The sequence below is a fragment of the Mytilus galloprovincialis genome, chromosome 1 (genome assembly GCF_965363235.1).
Source record: "Mytilus galloprovincialis chromosome 1, xbMytGall1.hap1.1, whole genome shotgun sequence".
NCBI classification, from domain to species: domain Eukaryota; kingdom Metazoa; phylum Mollusca; class Bivalvia; order Mytilida; family Mytilidae; genus Mytilus; species Mytilus galloprovincialis.
In genome coordinates, this window is record NC_134838.1 from 65,350,311 (window position 1) to 65,375,653 (window position 25,343).

Below are 25,343 nucleotides of genomic sequence, written 5' to 3' on the forward strand. Positions count from 1 at the left end.
TGATTAATGTCTAAAGCAAAATTTTGAAAGTATATATTTTTTTTATTTTTCGATTGACATACGGACTTATCTTTTAGCCCTTAACAGACGCTCTGTGATAATTGTTTTTTACATGGTTTTGAAAACCTTCAGATATTGTCATGAGACTAGGGTAGAAGTTAATAAACCAGATCAAGAAAAAAAAAATCTAAAGAAAATGTTTGATTATTTAAAACCCTATTATAGACTGATAGAAAGATTCAATTTTCGCCAGAAGCGGCAATCTAGTCGGAGAACCACGGTTTCACGAAACCCTTTACGAATTTTCATAATGCATCTAAACATCTTTGCAAAGTAATCCCAAGGTTCCTTTGAACATATTTTAAAGTAACTGGTTTGGATATTCACTCTTAACACCAATTACCATTACATTTCAAATCAACACATTGAATACATTAAACATAAAAAATATATATATAAAAGTAGTCTATAAGGTATGTTCAACTTGCTATAGATTAGTTTTTTTTATAAAAGAAATGCTCCCGTTTCGAAACCAACTGCTAGAAGGTGTTATAACCTGGGTCCGATTGGGCTCTCAAACCCCTCGCCGTGGTTGGGGCGTACACTTAAAAATATTCTAGCTACGCCACTGATGTGTTTCTTACCTCGTAATACCAATTTGACATTATGATGTTTATCTTTTGGGCCAATGTGATAGAATAACGACACAATGATTTTTTAACAAAACGTAAAGAAAGTTTCGCCTCATGTAATGAAACTTTCACATCATGTAATGAAGTTTTCACATTATGTAATGAAGTTTTCACATCATGTAAAGAAGAATTCACATCATGTAAAGAAGAATTCACATCATGTAATGAAGAAATTCACATCATGTAAAGAAGAATTCACATCATGTAATGCGGAAGAATTCACATCATGTAAAGAAAAATTCACATCATCTAAAGAAGAATTCACATCATGTAAGCAACATTTGCATCATGTAATAGTATTTTCTTATTAAAAGGCAATGATGGCGTTCCATACCGGATCTTAAAACATATTTTTATCTGTTATCTTTACAGTCACAAGTTTATTTAACGGCTTAACTCCATAATAATATCCCCTTTATAACGGATTAACTATTATTTCTCAATTAACATGTATACTTTTAAATGTTTGACTTTTTATTTATAATTTTTTAAGCTTAAGATATTTTCTATTTCAATGTATCGTAAATGTTAGGAGAGACCTAGTTAATTACAACGATAAAAAAAATGTCCGATAGATTATGTTGGATATATTATATTTGATAATATAAAAAAGAAGATGTGGTATGATTGCCAATGAGACAACTATCCACAAAAGACCAAAATGACACAGACATTAACAACTATAGGTCACCGTACGGCCTTCAACACTGAACAAAGCCCATACCGCATATTCAGTTATAAAAGGCCCGATAAGACAATGTAAAACAATTCAAACGGGAAAACTAACGGCCTTATTTAAGTAAAAAAAAAAAAAAAAAAATTGAACGAAAAACAAATATGTAACACTTAAACAAACGACAACCACTGAATTACAGGCTCCTGACTTGGGACAGACACATACATAAATAATGTGGCGGGGTTAAACATGTTAGCGGGATCCCAACCCTCCGCCTAACCTGGGACAGTGGTATAACAGTACTATTGTCCCCTACGTAACTGCTTCTAAACACACATATGTTTGCAATTTTAAATGTTTCCTATAGACATTCAAGTTTGTTTACTTTATATACTAGGAAAATCTATTTTTTTTCTGAATTGGAGAACCATTTTTTATCGATAAAGATTAGACAGTACTTCACATATGAAGGTACAACTCGTGTTACGTAGTGGACATTTTGATGCGTTTCGTAAGTGACAAATCCGTTTCGTAGTGGACAAAAAGTTTCGTAGTTGACATCAACCCTATTCTATGTTAATAAAAACATAATAAAAATTACATGAAACTAACCCTTGGTATTTGCTTTGCACGAATATAATTGAAAAAAAGAGTATAAAAAGACTGCATGGTAGTGGTAGTGTCCCCTACGAAACGTTTGTCTCCCATACTTGTTTCGTAGGTGACCGTTTCGTAGGGGACATATTCACATGTTTTATTTTTTTCCCACAATCCCTTTATTGCAAAAGTAACAAGACTGATTGTATTCATCAAAGCACACTGATATTTTTTTCATAATTTTAAAACCAGATACTGATGGAGATTTGACCCGTTTCGTAGTGGACATTTACAAAAATACGGTATCACTCTGGTCCATTTGATGTGCTCAATTTTTTTTACCAACAATTTAATCGCCGTTATAAAAGCATGACTTCTTTTGTAAGACCCTAATGTTTATATCTCTTGCAAACAAAAATTACATTGATTTTATAAAACGGTTTATTAGCAAATTTTAATGACTTCGTTTCGTAGTGGACATTTTGTTAGGGACACACCTTCTGAAATTAAAAATCCTATGTTAAAAGCTGTTTATTATAATATGTTGGCTCTAAACGTACTTTTGAATTATTAAAGAACTTATATTAAGTAAAAATAACATTTATTTCTACATTTTTTTACGATATTTTAGAGTATGAATGTTGAACAGGCGGTCTAGGGACATTTTGGACCATTCAGGAATCAATCATGTAAACTTAGCAATCCCTTTAAAAAATTTACTGTTTCTTTGCTTAAAAATGTTAAATCTAATTCAATGTACTGACTGCAAAAAAAAAAAAAATACTTGCAAAGACCAAACACATTTTTTTTTAAAGTGGCTAGGACAAGAAAATACGTTTTTATTGAAAAACGCCCATATATGACAGTTAGATCTACTTTTTCCAGCCCTCCCCCACTAAGAAAATAATATAGGACATATAAATTTCTTTAAACATTATAGAAAAATTCGTCATTTGTAAACTGAGACTAGATTCTAAGCTGCCCGGTTGCAGTTTTTGAAACTAAGAGAAAAAATCTCAAATAATAACCAGTCGAATTTTGACGAATGTGTATTCCAACATTTACGGTAAGAAGTTTCCTTTGATACTGGCCTCGTTATCAGTTAGCGTAATCACGTGATATGCTAAAATGGCGATACACATGGTTTACAATGCAGACAAAAACAAAGTAACTGAAAACTAATTTAGTGTTAAATATATAGGATTTTAACAACAAACATTTTCTTTTTGGAGTTTAAACGAAATGATACTGAGGTAAGTACAATCATCACTTGGTCACAGTATTTTTTACCTGTTCATTACCTGTAGCCGTGTTACAACGGTAAATATGCAATAAGCGGTAAATGCAATGTTCACGTAATCCGTAATTTTAGACATTTAGTCTTTGAACATTGAATTTAACGTTAAAAATGGATATTTTTTAAAATGTCAAATTATTATCAATTCTGATAGCTTATCATAGTCGAAATGTGTATTTATGAAATTATGTTGTTTTTACAGGAGAAAATATTTTAAATATAAAAGATTTTTAAAATCTAATTTTGTATTTTTCTTGTTTGCCAATAATAAAAAAAAAAAATGAAGTGTTAAAAACACATAACCTGATCAGTAAATTTTGGCCAGCATGAACCATTTCTTTTCCAAGTTTGGCACATGAATTGAAAGACTACATTTTACATGTATATAGTGTACATTTATTAAAGATATATACAAATAATTTAGTGTCATTTACATGTAAAGAAATGATGAGTATTTGTCTTACAGTAACCTTTTAAAAAATACATAGTCAGGGATTAGAGTTTAAGTACCTTAAGTACATTGTGTGTATCAATTTAGTTGCTGTTTTCCAAGTTTTAAGTCAGGTTCTTTTGTGAGCCTCTTCAAAAGCCTTTGACACACATGATTATAAAATTTATCAAATAAAATTTATGAATACTGTTTTCTTTTCTATGAGCTGATGTGTGTAAATGTTTGATACCAATTTATTGAGCTAGTGTCTCCCTACATGACACATGCATGATGTATTATATCTTTTATCTAAGTTGTAATGGATTTTACCTGAATATTTTAATCCTGGCAGATATTAAATCGTAATATAAAATGCAGAACCATGCAAAGATATAGAAGTTTGTGACGAAATTTATGATTTTGTTATCAATGAGTCTTTTCAAGGGAAATTGATTTTCCTCAATTCTGACAATGTCATACATTTCATATAAAAAGCAATAAAACAAAGTTGTGTGTCTAAAGATGAAAATTATTTTATAAAAAGGAAATAATTACTATTGAATTTTCCATTTACTACTATAACTCCATGTAGTTTTCACAACATCATAAATATTTTTAAAAGTTAAACACCTAAAGAAAATTAATGAAGGCATTTACGATTTACGATTTACGATTTATTAGAAAACACTCAGACACATATAAACGTGTAACATGAGGTCAAATATATAATACAATATATGCAAACAACATGACAGAAGAACGATTAAACATATTTAAATCAATATATACAGCTCATTAGAACCAAACAGTGTGAATGATTTTAGAGAAAAGGATATACAATATATATATATGGATCGATATGACATAAATCAAAGAAATACATTAACTTTTCTGATGAACAATGATAGCTTTTTGTATAGTTCAGTATTACAATAAGAGAGTAAACCTTCAAACTTGATAATGCTCGGGTGAGCAGTGTAGTACATAGGTATGTACTTGTTTCTTAATAAAACAATATTTTCATTTTTACATATAAACATAATATGGAATTCATCTCCAATACCATTTGTACATAAGTTACATGTTCTTTCTTCCCTTGGGATATTGAACCAACGACCAGTTTCTATAGGTAAATGTAAATTAGATGTACGCAGTTTGGTTAACCACGTTCGATTAAACTCACTAAGTCTCAATAAGTAACTTTCCAAACAAAACTGTTTTTTGAATATCGAATAAAAGAGGCCACGGGAGGAGTTTTGTATATCACTATACCACTTTTGTATAAACTGATCAATAAAATTTGCTTCACAACAATTTTATCACAAAATGCATACTGGTTTTTAAAAATGTAACTCATCCCAACTTCATCAAAAATAGTTTCTACATATTTAATCCATTTGAAAGTATATTTAGTTTTACTTTGTAAGGATAACATCAGTTGATATAAAATACTACTTAGTTTAGTATCATTTTGTACAAGTCTTGTCCAGAAAGATACCATTCTAAGTTTAACTTTAATTTCGAGGGGAAATCTCCCAAGCTCACCTAAAACCATAAAATTTGGCGTAGTGTTCCTTACTTTGAGTACTCTTTTACAAAACTTCAAATGGATTTGCTCAATAGTTTTGAGGTTTTCGTATCCCCAGATTTCTGAACCATACAATAAAATTGGTTCTATCATCGAGTCAAAAAGCTTTAATTGGATATCAACAGGTATAGACTCATTTCTGATAAGTTTATAAACACAAAACATTGCCTTTTCTGCTTGTTCTACAAGTTTTTTTTTTGTCTCAATAAATGTACCATTATATTTAAATATAACACCTAGGTAAGGATATGTATCTACAATATCAAGAATTTGACCTTGTAATGTAAAACTGAAATTGTGGTTTACTTTTCTTTTAAAGAAGATGATAACCTTGGTTTTATTTACATTTACTTGTAGTTTCCACAATGAACAATAAGACTGAAATACATCAAGAGCTTTTTGTAAACTATCTTTACTCTCTGCTAAGATAACTGTGTCATCAGCATATAATACAATGAAAATTTTATAAAAAATATGTAATTCACTTTCAAGTTTCTCTTTAATTAACTCTAAGGGCAGTCCATCAAGCTGACAAAAGTAGTCTTCAAGATCATTTAAAAAGATCGAGAAGAGAAAAGGCGATAAATTCTCCCCCTGTCTAACACCTGTTAGACATGGAAAGAATTCTGACTGAGAGTCATTAAATTGAACACAAGACTTAATGCCACTGTACATATTATACACAACTTTAAAACATTTCCCTTTGATTTCACTTTTTTGTAATTTTTTCCACAGCCCTGTACGCCAAACAGTATCGAATGCCTTTCTAAAATCCACAAATGTACAAAAGAGTTTCTTCCCAAAAGAAAAATACAGTTCAATAAGTGCATGTAATACAAAAATATTATCTTGTGTAGAATATCCCTTACGGAATCCAGTCTGGTTCTCAGATATAATATTCAGTTCATTAGAAAAAATATTCAGTCTAGTATTTATAATGCACGTAAAAAGTTTCCCAAGGCAACTGATGAGAGTAATTGCTCTATAGTTATCAGGATCAATTTTGCAACCCTTGTTTTTGAAAACTGGTTTAATAATACCAGAAGTCCAATTTTCAGGTATAATACCTGTATTCAAAATGATATTGAACAATTTACAATAGATAGATACTAGACTAGGAGGCGAATGTTTCAAATATTCGTTCAAAATTTTGTCCAAGCCCGGTGCTTTATTGTTTTTTAAGCCTTTTATAGCTTCACTAACTTCTAGTTCAGTTATGACTCCGTTTAAGATCTCATCACAAATTGGATTATTACAAACATCGTTTATATTAAAGTCCTCCTCTTCATCATCACCGACAAAGTCACCAGCGTTTAATTTTTTGAAATATTCATAAAATAGTTCAATATCTATATCAGGATTTTCTTTTCGCCTACTAGAATATTTATGTAATGTTTTCCAGAATGCTTTAGTGTCCGATCTAGATAAAGACCTAAGCTCATTGGAACATTTCTCAGAGTGATCTTTGAAATTTGTGTTCAGAACCTTTCGGTACTCCTTTGCTATTTTATTCATGGAGTCTTTATTTTCAGTTGTCATGCGTTTTGAGTAAGAATCCCTGGCTTTGTGAAATTCATTACGTTTTATCTTACAGTCAGTATTAAACCACGGTTTAAAATCACTTCGTTTTTCTTGCTTTCCTTTTCTCGAACCAAAGACAGAAGATGCGGTATTCATCAATGAGCTACCAATATCATGCAATATACCGTTAATCTGTTCAGGCGTGACATCGTCGATATTTACATGATCGAGCACACCGTTCACCTGTTGTAATACTTGATCTGTGTCATCACTGAGCATCTGTTCAAACTCGGGTGCCTTTTGAGGGTTCCATTTGATGTAAGTATTACCTTTATTATTATTTTGTTCTGTCTTTAGTGCCACTGTAGGTGCACTGTCAATCGAGAAATGTAATCGACAATGCACATCAGAGAACATGGGATTGAATTCAATTACTTCAAAATCTACAATTTCATCAAATAAATGCGGAGATACAATTAAATAATCAACGAGGCTTGCATCTTTGCAAGTAGTTTTACCAATACATTTGTCTTTACCAATACGACCATTTGCAATACAAATTGAACATCGTTTACATAGTTCCACAAGTTTTTTACCATATTTATTGACACGTGTATTATCTAAACTAAATCTTTCAGTAGGAATACCTTTTTCTGTCATAAGATTATATAACATAAAATTTTGATCGTTTGTCACTTCATTATCAATGTCTAAAATCTCAAATAAGTGTTCATCTATTTCAACAATGTCACTTAATTTTCTGGTTCTTGAATTAAAATCGCCGACCAAAGCAACTTTTTCAGTATTTTTTGAAAATTTTAACAGTTCTTCTTCCACTTCGGTGAAGGCTTCATCTGATGAATATTTAGAAAATTCAGGTGGAATATATAAACAACCAAGTAAAACAGAAGAGTTCAAATTATGAAGTTGTGTAGGGTCTTTAAAAATTTCAACCCATAAAACAAATTCTGACTCTGATTTTAAAAATTTCAAAAATGTTGACAAACTTTTTTTATAAATAATTATTATACCACCAGACTTTTTGTTACATTTTTTTCTGTGTTTGGCTACAAAAGTATAATCATCTGGTAAATTCAAATGGTCAAGTTCATCAGTTTTAGACTCTACAAAAATTGAGATATCATATTGTTTGATAAGCAGTTCAAAATCAGGGTTCAACAATTTCGACTTAATTCCACATACATTTAGAAAGGTAACTTTGAGTTGATTACAATTGTCAGTAGAATGACCTTTATTTTTGTCTGATGTGTTGTACTAACTTTCATTATTCGAGCGCACCGGTTGTCCAGGTATTGTGTAATTCTCTTGATGAGGATGAAATTCGTTATAGAGCTGGCCGTCGACATATAGCTTATCATAAACAAGTTTGACTTTCTTCTTCTGACGTTGAAATTCTTTAAGCTTCGGTATGAGTTGCTTACGTCTCTCGTAAATTTCTCGTGGGTACTGTTGATACACTGAAAATTCATGTTTATTTTTCAATTTATCGACTGCAGCTTTTCTAACTCTTTCGTGGTCATTATAGGATGTGAAACGCGCAATTATACTTCTATGTTTTCCATCCTGTCGTTCACCGAGTCTGTGTACATTTTGAAAGGAGACATTATTTGAATCAGCAATACCCAGCTCGTAATTAAGAAAATCACGAAGTACATTTTCGGTGTTTTCTTCATACCCATGAACATTTGGAATGCCAGCAAAAATTAAATTGTATTTCATTGAGTGGGTTTTGAGTTCTAGAAGTCTTTCCGAAATTTCGTAGTTTTCCCTTTCAAGACCCATATTATTTTGTTCTAACTGTCTGACCCTTTCTTCAACATTATGATGATGCTGTTCTTCATTTTGTAGTATTTTGGATTGATTTTGTTGAACTGTTTTAATGTTTTCGATTTCTGTTTTCATTGAAGAGATATTTCTTTCGAAATTTCCAAGCCTGGCATCTAACACATCTAACATATCTAGCTTTGCTAACCTTTGATTTAATGTCATTTCAAGTCGTTGGATACGTTGGTTAGTGTCATTGATATTATTGAATATCATTTGTTGTGAAAGATGTGCTGGGACGTCTGATGGTATAGGTGGAGGTGGAGGTAAAAAGTTTGGCACCAATATTTGCTGTGGTGGACCGTTTGGTATACCCGGGAGGGGGGTGCTCTGTAACATCGGCCGGCTCGGACATTGTAGTGGAATATTTGGACTACATGTAAATGTTTGGTCTTTAGAACTCATTTGAATATTGTTTGTGTTTTCTGGTTGATCAATATATGATCCGTGAAGTGATTCGTGTGCTTGAGTGAGAACATCTGAAATGTTTTGATTGTGAGTCGCCATTTTGGACGCGGCTTTGTTTGGTGGGGTCAAACCTGTTTTCGATGAATTATTCCTAGTCTTGCGTTTTTTTCCCATCAAAATGAATAAATGTCAATCATCTGATCATATCTCTGATCGATTTGCACAACTATAATGTCAAGAACCACATTTAAATACACTAATATTACTTTTGTGTCGGAGCAAATTTTCTTTCGTCGTGTTCATTCCGTCATGTTTTATTTACAGAGTATAATTTGAAAATTTAAATTGGAATTAGATATTGATTTAGGCATTTAAATGTCCTTGGCAAAAAGTTGTGCAATGAATGTGATTATGGTGACCATCTCTGGTCCAGGAAATGATGCACAAACATATTTTTTTAATTAAACAGTGTTAATTAATTAAAGATGTGCAAAGATTTCTCTATTCGGTTAATTGGCATCTACATGCATGCACATTTTGTAATTGATATATTCTAGACTCAAACTCCTAGCTTGTTAAGGAAAATTATTGAACTGCTCCAGAACAATACTGCAATCAGGTACATTTGTACCGTCATGACTATGAACCTTGAGTATTATAAAGGAATATATTACAACATAGATTCAGCCAAAAGATATATAATGTATCTAACATGTCTAATAAATGTATTTTCTATCTTTTTTAAAAAAAAACAGTATTTGTGTATTTAGGCCAAATAAAAAAGTATGTGTGGTTCCAGTTACATCTGAAAAAAAGTTAGGGTAGGTAGGTAGGGATTTTTTTTTATTTTATGGTTTTTTTTTTACATTGAGTCTATGGGAGCAACATTCTGACTTTAACAGTGCTTAATGAAAAATGACAATAAAATCATTAGGGTAGGCTATTTTTAAGCCGAAAAAGTAGGGACGGTAGGGTTACTGGAACCACACATATATTTTTATTTGGCCTTAGTACATGTAGAATGAAAAAACTAACTCCCAATAAACAAATTAATTTACTTTTTGTTAAGTCTTTTTTGTCCTTGTTGCTATTAAAAACATCTTTCGATTTTTGTACATGTATGTAGAATTGAGAAAATAACATCATGAACATTATTAAAATTAGAAACCAAATATATTGGTTACTGTTTAAAAGTATTTTTTAGAATAGACTTTCTATTGTAATCTAAATTGTGTTATACATGTACATGTTAATATAGGAACCTTATATTAATTTGTGCCATACTGAATGAAACAGTTATCTTTTAAAAAAATACAAGTCAAAGTTAATCTATTTCCTCATAATATATGTACTTTTTTGTTGAAAAACCGAATTAACCTACTATTCTAGTTCTTTTGTCGTTAACAAAATGAACAGTCTGAGTGTTTATCCTAAAATTGATTTCATTTGTAAGATCCAGAATGTTTTTTAACACATGATATAAATCATTTTTGAACGACCACATCAGATATTGAAAGATTTGTTATTTACACAAGTTTCTGTTGTGCGCTTTTGAACAGATCTTTATAACAGTGTTATAATGTAAGTTCTAAATAAATATTTGTTTTTTGTGTGTATAATAAAAACAGTCTTGTACAATGAACTTTTGTCATGTTCTGAGCACTCTTTACTGATATAGTTCTTTGGCCCTGAATTTGACAGTCATTTTATAACTGCAGTATATTTTGCAGTACTCTTTTTAAATTAAATCATGAAGGGACATAATTTGTTAATCTTGCCCCCTGCAGATTGTGTTTAAGTATAGTGAATGAATGACATTCTTTTACCAACCCATTTTATGTGTTTTGGATGTGTACATTTTGTATTTCACTACTTTTATGATGATTTAAATACAAAGTTGTTTTGCACCTATTCTGACGTAAGAATATTCTAAAGAGAGGTACATGTATTAATGTCATATTATAGACATGTGTGGGTGCATATTGTAGTTTTTAGTTTGATCTTCATATTCAAGGACTAATATTTTGCTAATGTAATACAGGTCTACATGTGTTAAATTTTTTTTTTCAAATGTGCATATTTTCCTTCATTATATCATGTATAATACATTTGTTTTATGCCCCAACCCTAGATTGTTTAAGGGGGCATTTAGTTCTACCCTTGTCTGTTTGTATATCCATCTGTTAGTGTCAGGAATTGCATCCCAAAATTTGTATTTCTGTTCTCTAAAGTAAGTTTGCCATAACCAAATGTTATGAAACTTATACACAATGCTTATAACCATTAAAACAAGAATAGTGGGGTTTGGCTGTGTGTTTAAATTCTTACTATATCTTTGAAAATCAAGTGGAACATACATTTAAAGCTTTCAACTAAATCTCCCGATCTTTAAAAGCAGAACCAGATAATCTGCATTCTTTTTCTGATTTCCTACTCACCATGACATGATCTGACATGCTAGGAGAAGGGTAAACAGTAACCCAGTTAAAGAATATAACCCGGGGAAATTAGAACACACGAATATGTACAAAGTTGTCAACTGATATATACATGTACATGTAATCAAGGAGATTTGATATGATTGCTAATAAGCTGACTACAATGTACATATATCCAACAAAGATCCGCTAATTTGAGACAACAACCCAAGAACACAAATAATCAAAAGACGTCAAGATGACCAATCTACACAGTCTTGAATAATGATAAGAAGAGACAGTTGCTCATTCATGTAATTAACGCAGGTCAGTTTGTCTAGCATGTCCAGTCAGTGACCAGCTGCGCCTAAATTACAATCCATTTCAACTTTAAGTCCGATATTATTTATCCACATTTAAGTCCTGAATTCAGTTTTTAAGAGCTACTTGACCCGCTGTTATTGTAAATATTTCTTCAATTGATCGAAGAAAAAGAGGTTTATCTCTTGGAAGTGTTTAAATGTTGACATTTTGACATGTTCAAGTATTGACATCGCCCCATGTGGGGTCTATTAATAAAACACAGTGGACATTGTTAAAACAACACGCTTGTACCAGGACCACTAAATACCAGTAATAATCTGTCACCTGAAAATGTGTGGTAGATATATGAAGAAGATAAAATTATTGAACCTCCATTTTAAAAATTTGATAAGATACTAATTGATGAATTTTTGGTTAACCATGTTCATGATGTTAACTATGTGTTTGAAACAGAAGAATATTATTTAAAACATTTACGACATGTCTATGTCTATTAAGAAATGTGGATATTATACATGTACATATATTTGGCTGCGAATAATTTATACATAAAAAAGAATATCAGATTACATGATGTATAAAAAAAACCCTGGACAAACCGACAATACAACTTACCACACCATCGTACCACCAAAACTCTACTCTGCCAAAAAAAATGGCATTCAAGCAAAGACACATTAAAAACCAACACAAGGTCCAGAAAGCCTGACTTGGTACTAGTACAAAATGTTGTGGTATTTCACCAGTTTTGCTTTTCAATCCGTCCTTCCCTTTGCCTCTCTAGAATAAGTTTAGTAAAAGTAAAACATAAAATGAAAAACCTGCACAGTGATTCAAGATTGTTGATGCTATGAATCACATGTGAATCATTTCGATAGTTTGGAAAACGAGCTGTATCTCAAAATGACCAAAATTGTGTAAAATTGTGTGTTTCCTTGACAGTGAAATTTATATTAAAAGTATATATTACCATTACCAAAAAATTTATAGGTCATTCAACCTGAATAAATATTAAATTTATATATTCATTGTAATGAATAAATTACGGAAGTGAAAACTCAGCTATGAGTGAAATAACCAAAAATTTGAACTTGAAGATATTTTTTTCTTTTAAAAGTCTAAACAAATTGTTATGCATACATGTACATGTAACATTTGTAGTTCAAGCTCTATTATGAGTATCAATCAAAATGTTGAAAAAGATTAACAACCAGAAAATGAGGCCCCTCATGGGGGGTCCTAGTAATCACATAATCACCATTTTTTTGCCAATATAATCACATAATCATTAAATATTTGCTTATCTTTAGTAATCAAATAATCATAAACTAAAAATACAGTCCTAGGTAATCAAATAATCATGAAATATTTGGCTTAATAATCAAATAATCATTAAAAAAACGGCCAAGTAATCACATAATCAAAAACCCCATGAGGGCCCTCGAAAATGAGGCAAAAAAACAAACAGTCATAGGGTGAAAGTTAATCTGAAATTGTATCAGAAGATAAATGAATAAGCAAAAAAGAAGTACTTTTACAATGTTACTGATACTTTAATTCTAAATCTCCAAAAAGTTTTGAATTGTCCAATGTTGAAATTAATATCTTTACAATGAATTAGTACATGCTTTTAAATTCAACTACTGTAAACCATCAATCAAGGGTTTGAAGCTTTGTTATTAAAAAACCAAAGCTCACTCATGGGTTTCAAATTTAGTTCAATTTAATGGGGTATACTATATATGTTTACGGTAGGTCGTACCTGTCAACTCAACCATTTTGTGTAAACAGTCCGCCCCAATAAACCCATCCGTTATTTCTTATTGACGGTCTTTGTTGGTAATAGCTCAAATATTACGTTGATAAACATCAATAATGCCGGACGGACAAAAACTTGGAGATTAAAGCGACGATTAAATAATTTGTTTTGTAAAAAGCGCGCAGGAGATCAGGCTTGTTAGGTCAATAAATTTTGGATCTTTAACTTGGTTCGTGGACAGAGGATTAAGATATCAGCTAGCCTATGAATCTTTTAAGAGATAATACATGTTTTGTCGGATTTAAGAGCCCAGCGTGTAACAGGTTCTTATGAGATTTTGTGAATAAATCTATATACTTCAATTTAAAACTGTTGATACGACTTGACTTGTCCATAGTCGTAAGGTGAATTTCATATGAGAAAGTTTTTTAATAAAAGTCTTTATAGACATTGTAACATGAATCTTTCATTTGGATTATGGATTTTAGTGCATTATATATGAAAGGATATTAAAATGGGACGGAAAAGATCAGTTGCAGGTATTAATAGTTATATAAGATCTAAAGTTACCTTTGCATATAACACCTGAATAACATTGTTGATAAGTGTGCAATTGTTGACAAAAAAAAGTAGGTTACATTTGCATGAAGATCCACTGAATAATGTTTTCAAAATGAGCATAATATTCTTTAAAAGTTAAACAATGTTCTCTTTTTTTTTCTTCTCAAACTGAAAAAAAAACCAAACATTTGGATATATGTCTACATTACATTTTTGCATGAAATAGGCACATTTTATTGATATTAATTTTAAACAAATTACATTATGAATTGAAAGTTTAAACATTTTCCTTATGTTTTTTTTCTTGGATGCCATTAAGTTCCAATCACTTTATATTAAGTGTAAATTATAGTTTTGAATGTGTCAACATGATTTTTTTTTTGCATTTTTTAAGAGTTTATAGATATTTTATTGTCGTGATTGTGTTTTATACATACACATATACATGTAACATAAATGTGTTATTTTCCTCACCATTAATATGTCATATATCATGAAAGAATAAAGACATTTTGAAATGAACTGAAACTGAACTTTGAAGAATTATACCCGACTTCAAGCCATCATTACCCTATTTTAGGGTGCATGTAAACAATATACTGTTTACCAAAGACCATACAGTTATATTAGTACATGTATAGGTGTTATAAAATTAGCCTCTAGGCTCTTATGCAAATTTTGGTAAAGTAAACAGTTTAAATATGTAATGTCTACTGAGATACCAGTAAATTAAATCAGTTTAAAGAGGTTGAATCAAGCCATGGTCATCTTGGTTATAGTACATTATGAATGATCTCTTTTCTACATGTAGCTTATAGACAATATGTATTAACTGAAGTGTTATTGGAGCTACGTCTAATTGTCCCCTGAGATACCAGTAAATTAAATCAGTTTAAAGGGGTTGAATCAAGCCATGGTCATTTTGGTTATAGTACATTATGAATGATCTCTTTTCTACATGTAGCTTATAGACAATATGTATTAACTGAAGTGTTATTGGAGCTACGTCTAATTGTCCCCTGAGATACCAGTAAATTAAATCAGTTTAAAGGGGTTGAATCAAGCCATGGTCATTTTGGTTATAGTACATTATGAATGATCTCTTTTCTACATGTAGCTTATAGACCATATGTATTAAATTAAATGCTATTGAAGCTATGTGTAATTGTCTTCAGAGATACCCATAAATTAAGTTAGTTTAAAGGGGTTGAATCAAGCCATGGTCATTTTGGTTATAGTACATTATGAATGATCTCTTTTCTACATGTAGCTTATAGACCATATGTATTAAATGAAGTGCTATTGAAGCTATGTGTAATTGTCTTCAGAGATACCCATAAATTAAGTCAGTTTAAAGTGGTTGAATCAAGCCATGGTCATCTTGGTTATAGTACATTATGAATGATCTCTTTTCTACATGTAGCTTATAGACCATATGTATTAAATGAAGTGCTATTGAAGCTATGTGTAATTGTCTTCAGAGATACCCATAAATTAAGTTAGTTTAAAGGGGTTGAATCAAGCCATGGTCATCTTGGTTATAATACATTATGAATGATCTCTTAAATAATAGCCTATACATGTAGACAATGTATTCAATGGAGTGTTATTGGAGCTACATGTATTTCCAAGTACTAACATGATTAAAAGGCACCATATGTCAAATAAAATTAGTAGATAAGGAAAATAACATTAACCTTTTTAAATTGTAAACATTTAATCTTGAAGTTATAAATGTTATGTAAACACTTAAGGTGAAACTTGTAAGTTTAATTGTTGAAAATGTTTTGGTTTGATAAAAAGAATTCTTGATCCAAAATATTGGGACAATTGATCATGCTTTTGGACAGAATTCAAATAAAACACCTCTTTTTTTAGAAGTTTTTGTCTTTTTTTTTTGTAAAATTGTCAAAGAGTTTAAATTTTATACTGTCAGAATATATGTGACAACATGACCAATTGAAAATTTTGAAAAAATCATTGACTTCAATAATAAACATGAAATTTAATAAAACATCTATGTAAATTTTGAATGTCCCATAACAATGTTTGGTGAGATTGTTTTGCTACCCAACACGACCAGGGCGGACAAGGGATATTTTATCATGGTTAGTGGTCCTCAGATACCAATAGACAGTTGTGTTATTTCTTATCATATTGAGTGAGGAAAGCAAATATATTATGACAAATATTCATCATGTTTTAATATTCAACTTTTCAATTAATATGTCTGAAATGTGATAAATCTCAAATCGTTGGACATTCTTTATTGAATTAAGTCCAGGGTTTGCTATGTTAAACTTCATTATTTAATAAACTTACAATCGTTTTACAGATTAGTAGCTTTGACCTGAAATCAAGTTTGAGATTTCTGCAGCATAGGTTAATTTTACTTCTAGTATTCAAAAATCACCAAGGATGGGAACTTATAAATGTATCTTCATCATGTAGTCATGTATACAGGAATTTCAAATTTTGGGAACTACGTACATAAAATGCTTGGGCAAAATATTCATAAACCCTCAAGGAAAAATACTGGTTTCTTTGACATATTTTTATCTCAATTTTAACTAACATAAAAGTACAGCAATTCCTTAGATTTTTAAAGTAGCCTTGTACTTTTTCATTGCAAATTGATTTATGATGGAACATTACAAAAACATTTAAATTGGAGGAATTGAAAGGAAAATAATTATAGGCCTCAAATTGGGCATTATGAATGTGATTTTTGTATGGTGTCAGGTTACTGTCTGAGGTAATTTGGATGAGCAAGTTTGTGTGACTAAATTATGTTGTAATATACAGATGTATATGGGTTATTTACACAAACTAAATGTAAAGGCTCTTTTAACATCCTTCAATTTTTTTTGTTCGCTTGTCTTTGTGAGGTCTTGGCAACTGGAAATACACTGAAAACATAAGATGATTTAAGAGGAAAATCTCCGTAATCAATATAATAAAATATGTAAAGTCAGATTATAAGTCTGATTTGGATCATTTGACATTGATTGAAAAAGTAGAAAATTTAAAATGTTAAACAAAAAGATGATTGTAAACAATGCCATCTGGATGTTTATTTATTTAAACTTGACAAAAAGCATGTTAAATTTTTTTCCTTTTTTATGCATAATTAATGGACTGTGGAGCCTTCAATTGACAAACTGTCACAAAAGTGAATCTTTTAGATGATAACTTTTTTCTAATTTTCTGTGAAATTGTCTCCTATTTTTCTGTTTTTTTATATTGACTGAATTTACAGTTACAAGGTCACATTTCATATAAAACTTGGAAATGCTTGTGGGTTTAACTCTAGAGTATAGCCACAATAAGGGTTGTGTTGCTTAAATTGGGTTGAGAGTTTACAAAAATATGAAAATCATTTTATACCTAAGAATGAATAAGCAGCCATCACTATACATGCTATATGGCATCTAGGATTATATTTTTGTCTACCCCTGATCTCATAGATCTATGTAAAAAGATGTGGTATGAGTGCAAATAAGACAACTCTCCATCCTGCAGTTTTACTTAAGTTAAAAGTTGTGGCAGAAAATCTTGCATAGCTTTTGCATATTGTTGCATTGATTTTCAGTTCTAAACTTTTAAGTACAAACATAAAAGACTTTTAAGAGCCTTCATACTGTGGGCAACCATGTTTTGATGATGAAAATGAGATGAATGAATGCAAGTGTTGCATTCTTCAATTATGTGAAATTGATTTCAGATGTCAAGTTGTCAACTCAATGTTAAATCAGGTCTTTCATGTATATTCTACAGAGACTTTTGACATTAAGCTTTAAAACTTGAAATACTCTATCTGGTTTAAAAGTAACCAACTGGAATCTCAGTGGTTGTCTATGCAATATCCTAATGTTCATACTGAACTAATTATTGACCTCATATGGCTGAAATTTATTGTCTGAAATAATATATATATACTTCTCCTTAATGTTATGCAATCAATAATAAATCCATCACAATATTAATGTGATGCAGACTTGGGGTAATTGTAATTGTAATCATTAATCAGCTGTTATTGATTACAATTTATCACATTGTGATGCAGTATTAAGTTTGATACTTGTGTCAAGTGAAACAGGTTGTTTTAGGCTCAGGTGATTCAATTTGATTAACAGTTCTAGAATAATTCAATTACATGGACAATTGCCTCAATTGTGTGTTAAGATATAAGTTAAACTAAGTAATTGACTAAGTTGTTGTATATATCATAAATAGGTTTTGTTTATTGATTGAACATGAATTCGGCTGTTAGTTTTCTTGTTTGAAATGATTGCTATTTGTCATTTCAGGGCCTTTTGTGCTTTCTATAAGCCTTAAGCTATAAAGGTAAAAGTTTATCTTATTGCTGAAAGTCATTCAGTGACCTATGTTTGCTGTGTTACCTTCTACACAATCATCTCTTTTTAACAAGTTGTCTCATTGGCATTCATACCACATCTTATTTTTGAAAATTGCTACTTATAATTAAGTCACAGGTCCTAATGATTTCTTCTAAGTGTAATAATCTTAATATTTATACTAAACATTGCTAAATACCGATAGATCTAGCCAATATAAAAATATTATAGGACTTGTATTATTGGATGGCCCAGGATTTTATCTGTAAATTCTGAATGATTAGAACTTATATAGCATTGAAGGGTTTCAATAACCACAGATTTTATCTCAGTAATAAATTTGATGTTGGAATTAATTTGTCATTCCACACTGTGTTGGTATATATAAAATATTGGACAATGTTGGACATGTGCCTGCTTCTGTATTGAATTAAATATGCTGATATCAGGACTACAATGTATACCTTTTCTACATTGGCTAGAGGTATAGGGGGAGGGTTGAGATCTCACAAACATGTTTAACCCCGCCGCATTTTTGCGCCTGTCCCAAGTCAGGAGCCTCTGGCCTTTGTTAGTCTTGTATTATTTTAATTTTAGTTTCTTGTGTACAATTTGGAAATTAGTATGGCGTTCATTATCCCTGAACTAGTATATATATTTGTTTAGGGGCCAGCTAAAGGACGCCTCCGGGTGCGGGAATTTCTCGCTACATTGAAGACCTGTTGGTGACCTTCTGCTGTTGTTTTTTTCTATGGTCGGGTTGTTGTCTCTTTGGCACATTCCCCATTTCCATTCTCAATTTTACTTGTTATGATGTGAACAGTTTATAAGTCTTTGTAAAGTTTTGTAAGTGGACATTTAAGGTTAAGTATTTTCAAATGTAAATAAGCTGATATTATGAAAAGAGCTTTCAGAAATATCCAAATTGCCAATTTTAGAAGAGAAGGATTTTTAATTGTTTGTTTAATGTCTGCTGACAAATAAGAAGACGTTTAAGGCATATTTATCATTTGTAACAAATGAATAAAAAACATATTCTTGAAGGGTTATGTAGAGATATCAAAATTCTTCACAAGGAAATGTACTATACAAAAACCTATTCCTCAGAACATTTTTGAACTTGTCCCTACTGGTTGTGCTATTACAAACTCACTATGTGACTTTTTTAGGAGATTTCAGGACAAGCCGGACAATTCCAATTTATGGTATTTCCTCATCCATGGCTTCTAGTCATGCCAAATAGTACAATAGTAACAAATATTTAGAGAATTTAATATTGCAAAATGTATTGTTTCAAATATTTTATCTTGATGACCTGCTACAAAAAATTTCTTGAATAAGATTTTAAGAAATCTGATTTACTGAAAGAATTTTTTAGTTCAAGAATAGTTGTAGATTGCACTTTAGTTCAGTGAAATAGATAAATACGAAAATAAAAAGTTGCAGATCTAGAACATTTAACTCCCAATAAAGGATCATTCAGAATACAAAATCTGTTCATAAAAAACTTTTAGAATCAGTCACATTGTAGAACAAATTTATTGAATAACGATTTAAGTATCGTTTTATTTAGACCAAGTATGAATTCGTTTGGCTTTATATTTAACTCTACTCATTTACATTAGTGCAAACATTTTAAGGTACTGGATCATGTATTTGTGAAAAACTTATAAACTTTACTTGAGTGCCGCACAAGAGCTGATTTAAGAGACACTTAATTGTAATACCCATAATTTGGCTACGTCTTGAGAACAAGAGCATACTTTTGAGTTTCATTATCATGCTATGTTTTTAATTGATGATTATGACCTCTGATTAATGGCGGTAGAGAATGTTTGGGTATTCAGACTTCTCACACATGAATAAGTAGACTTAAAACATTTCAATAGATGCCACCAATCGTAATGGAACAAAGAACTCTGTCATATGTTGACATTACAAGAAAGACTTTAACTGTCAATAAACTAATGATTCCATAATTAAATTTTTGTTCAAGTTCATTAAGTTCTAATATAAGAAAATATGACGATAAGACTACTCAAGGATGGGGGACAGACCTACGGCTTTGTTCGGCTATCATTTTCGATCAATTATTTGAGTTACGGGAACAATAAATTCAGGTCAGCGTATTAACTCTTGATTTCAACTTGAAGTTTTGCGTGTGACAATCTTTAACAACTTTATGTCTAATTGAAGTGAATTTTGATTTTCCATCCTACATATATATTTTGCTTTTATATACACCTGTCGAAAAAGAAGTTATGTATATAGGGATTTTAATGGGATTATAAACTAATCCAATATAAAGTAATTGGATTTCAGTCAAAAATTGATTTTAAAGAAGGAGATTAAAAACTTTTTAATTTTGATGTCTTGTTTTTTTATGAATTTGAAAACTGTTAGAGAATAATTTAGTGAAATAATGATTTGATAAATTTTAAAGTGCAGATGTACTTGTCTGTTGTCTGTCTTGTGCTGTTTTTAAGTCAATGAGTGGTACTCATCACAATCAGACACTTAAGTGTCTCGTGTTTTAGACAGACAGATACCTAGATCTCTAGATTTGCATACCCAGAGCCATTTTAAAAGTACATGTAAATATATATTTACTTAGTATACATAGCTAAAAGGGACAACCGTGAAGTTTTAGTTGATTTTAAAAAGTACATGTATGTTTCTCATTGATGGAGGTTATGGGTGTGCCAGTCTGAAATATCTATCTGTATTTTCCATAGATTGAATACATGTACAGTGTATGATAGCTGATTAAATGTTATGGGTTTTTCTCAATGTTGAAGGCACTGTATAGTTGCCTATAATTGATTACGGATAGTTGTTTCATGGGCAATCATACCATGGTTGTGTGGTTCCAGTTACATCTGAAAAAAAGTTAGGGTAGGTAGGTAGGGATTTTTTTTATTTTATGGTTTTTTGTCGAGCCTTCGACTTTAGTCGAAAAAGCGAGACTAAGCGATCCTACATTCCGTCGTCGTCGGCGTCGTCGGCGGCGTCAACAAATATTCACTCTGTGGTTAAAGTTTTTGAAATTTTAATAACTTTCTTAAACTATACTGGATTTCTACCAAACTTTGACAGAAGCTTGTTTATGATCATAAGATAGTATCCAGAAGTAAATTTTGTAAAAATAAAATTCCATTTTTTCCGTATTTTACTATAAATGGACTTAGTTTTTTCTGCGGGGAAACAAAACATTCACTCTGTGGTTAAAGTTTTTAGAATTTTAATAACTTTCTCAAACTATCCTGGGTTTGTACCAAACTTGGACAGAAGCTTGTTTATGATCATAAGATAATATCCAGAAGTAAATTTTGTAAAAATAAAATTCCATTTTTTCCGTATTTTATACTTATAAATGGACTTAGTTTTTTCTGCGGGGAAACATTACATTCACTCTGTGGTTAAAGTTTTTAGAATTTTAATAACTTTCTTTAACTATCCTGGGTTTGTACCAAACTTGGACAGAAGCTTGTTTATGATCATAAGATAGTATCCAGAAGAAAATTTTGTAAAAATAAAATTCAATTTTTTCCGTATTTTACTTATAAATGGACTTAGTTTTTTCTGCAGGGAACCATTACATTCACTCTGTGGTTAAAGTTTTTAAAATTTAAATAACTTTCTTAAACTATCCTGGGTTTGTACCAAACTTGGAAATAACCTTATTTATGATCATAAGATTGTATCCAGAAGTAAAGTTTGTAAAAAGATTACTCTGTTTTTTTCTGTAATTTACTTTCAAATGGACTTAGATTTTCTTACAATCATAAAATAGTAACAAGAGGAATATTTTTATTGATTTTTTTCCTCATTGTTGTTGAGCCTGTGATTTACAGCAAAAATAGGCGAGACACTGGGTTCCGCGGAACCCTTACAAATTTTTTTTTACATTGAGTCTATGGGAGCACAGTGCTTAATGAAAAATGACAATAAAATCAATAGGGTAGGCTAATTTCAAGACGAAAAGTAGGGAAGGTAGGAACCACACATATATTTTTATTTGGCTTTAATTGATAATGACAGGGTTAGCTTCTAATCGCCAGTAATTACCACTTGTTTTACAGTGATATCACATCATCGATGTGTTGTCAAGTGTGTTGGTTGTTTTTAGATCTGCTAGCGCTGAAGCAATGTTAGTCACTCTGGAATTGACTTTTCAATTCATGCTCAGTGATACATATATTGACATATCATTTATAAATGTTAGTCTTGAAACATTTAGTATTTTAAGTCAGAATATAATTCATAATTAATACAAAAAAGATATCCTCATGTCAAGACTATATGTTGTGAACATCTGGAAATACTGAAGCCACTAATATATGTGATTATAAATGCCACAAATTTATGTCATAAAATTGAAAATGGAAATGGGGAATGTGTCAAAGAGACAACAACCCGACCATAGAGCAGACGACAGCAGAAGGTCATCATGTATGTAAATATCAGGGATTGAATTATTTATAATGCCACAACTATATGTGAATATCTTGGGTTACATAATATGCCATAAATGTATTGCAGATCTAGGATTATAAAGATGCCTCAAATGCATGTGAATATCTGGGATTATACATATGTCACAATTGTATAATATAGAATGATATGTTTAATACACTATAATTATAAGATCAAATTTTGTTATTTTGGGAAATATATCATCTTTCACTGCATGACATTCACTTTTATAATGTTGATAGATATATTTACAATTTATTAATTGATTTGAAAAAAAAAACTTCAGTATAATTTGTTTGATATGAATGGTATTTCTCTATCCAGTACAGTTATGATAGTTTCAATATATGAAATGGTACATGAACATACATTTTTTGGTCAAAGTATAATGCTGGTGACTGTCTGAGGTTGTTTAGATTCAAAATTGTATTTTCAAAATTATGTTAAAATTTCATGATCTTCATATAATGATTTAAAATATTTCTGTTTTATCATACCTGATAACTTTCACGATTTAGGCGTGAACTACTATTTATATATGATTTAGTCAAAAGGACTAATTTTTATCTACATTTCAAGACATGTTTTAGGGTTTGGTTTAGTTTTCTCAAGGCTATTCGATCTGAATTTGTCCTTATCCTAATGGTGGATTAGTATCTGAAAGTAGATTTTGGTTTGATATTTTAATCCGTAACATTAATTAAAAGTTTCAAAGATCTTTAACTTTAATTAACTTGGATTTAAACTCATAAATTTTTGCGGTCAATTTCATACTTATTATTAGAATGATTGAATACCATGCATGCAGACCATGGGAGGATCACGGAGGATTAAAGATTATTTTCATGAGAACATAAATTTACACAGAGTAATGTTTGGCTAGTTATTGGACTGTATTGAAAAACATCATGCGTGTAACAAGGGTATTAACTATTGAAGAAGAAAATGTCATGTGATTTGATACAAGTAATGCATGTTAAATAGGATATATACGATATTTTCATGGACTATGAAATAAGAAAATTTTCCCATCAATTGATTATCTATAAGGTTAAAAAAAGTGTACATTGACTGTGATTGAAAATGTAGTTTTTGTCTAACTTAAATTTAAAGATGCTAAATTAATGACAATTTTGATCTTTATAGTATAAATAATTTATTTTTGAATACATATGGGAAGCTTCAGTTTTGTCTATCAGCTCATAGACAGAATTTTGTCATGTGGCTGTGACATCATCAATGTTTTTTTTTCATGATTTACTCCTTAAATATGGAGTTCAGAATAAAGTTATAAGGAATGACTATAATGTTTTTCTATATATTCCATATCAACTTAAAAAGGTGGGGCACTTATTATATAACAGACTATGGGGGTTATTCAGTAGTGTACACCACATTTGTCATGTTATTTCTTCATAGACATAAAAAATTATCAGTCATTCCTTAAATATATAATGTATATTGATAGAATTATGTCAAAATTAATATTTAAGATTAAGAGGACAATTTCAGCAAGTTATTTGTTATATACATCAGTTTATATATAAGTTTGAAATTTATTTTTTCAGGAAGGAAAATGGCAGGTTTCGTAAAAAAGTGTCCATGCCTAAAGCCTCAAATTGAGGAAGATATCAGAGAATTAGATTATCGTCACTTTAGTTTAACTGATGTCCCTGCAGAAGTTTTTAATGTTGAGCGAACCTTAGAAGATCTATATTTAGATTCCAATCAGATACGAGATCTTCCAAGGGTAAGTCTGACTGCCTTTGAATTACTGATTCAATGTGTATTGATAATCAATAGAACACGTTTGTTTACATCATGTCATGAATATAAAAATTAGTGGAAACAAACACATAACATGTTAGGTTTTGTGCAGGACACTCAGATGAAAATGACTCTTGTTGGTGATTTTTCACAGTGGATACTGTTGAAATTTTGGGGAATGTATGCTTTTGTGGGGTTCAGATAACTTGAGTTCTGCAGTCCTTGACCTTCTAATTTTATAGATGAACCTTTTATATGTGGAATCCAAATGTCCCTGACCTTCCACAAGTTTCACATATGAGAGTATTTTTTTAACACACCTGTAAAAGAGGTCTTTTGATTTATAAATTAAAAAAGTCCTTGACCTTTTACCTCTAGCATGTCTAGAATCGATTTTGAACCCTGAAATAATAATATATATTTTAAAAGAATTTCATACAGGTACAATGTCATGAATGAAGTAGAATATCAGAGTTTTTACAATTTGTACGCTGCAATCACCTTTTTTCATTGATTTTCTAAGGACTTAATTTTATTACAGTGATATTAATCTGTGTCACCAATTGAATTTTTTGAATAAAGATATGATATCCTATTGATTTTCAAGTTACATAAGTTGGGTTTTTA

General features: G+C 30.6%; 1 protein-coding gene across 4 annotated transcripts in view; it reads left to right on the plus strand.

Moving 5' to 3' along the window:
- The first annotated feature begins 3,070 nt into the window (after positions 1 to 3,070).
- LOC143081712 (uncharacterized) overlaps positions 3,071 to 25,343 on the plus strand; it is a 77,310-nt gene continuing 55,037 nt past the window's right edge. For 2 of the 4 annotated variants that reach the window (XM_076257453.1, XM_076257462.1), the window contains exons 1-2: positions 13,691 to 14,093; positions 24,518 to 24,699. In XM_076257453.1, coding sequence (XP_076113568.1) covers positions 14,069 to 14,093; positions 24,518 to 24,699 — 207 coding nt within the window. In that variant the 5' untranslated portion in view covers positions 13,691 to 14,068. Of the gene's footprint in view, positions 3,219 to 13,690; positions 14,094 to 24,517; positions 24,700 to 25,343 lie in introns of those variants that run through there. The other 2 variants (XM_076257458.1, XM_076257466.1) reach the window with 2 other exon arrangements.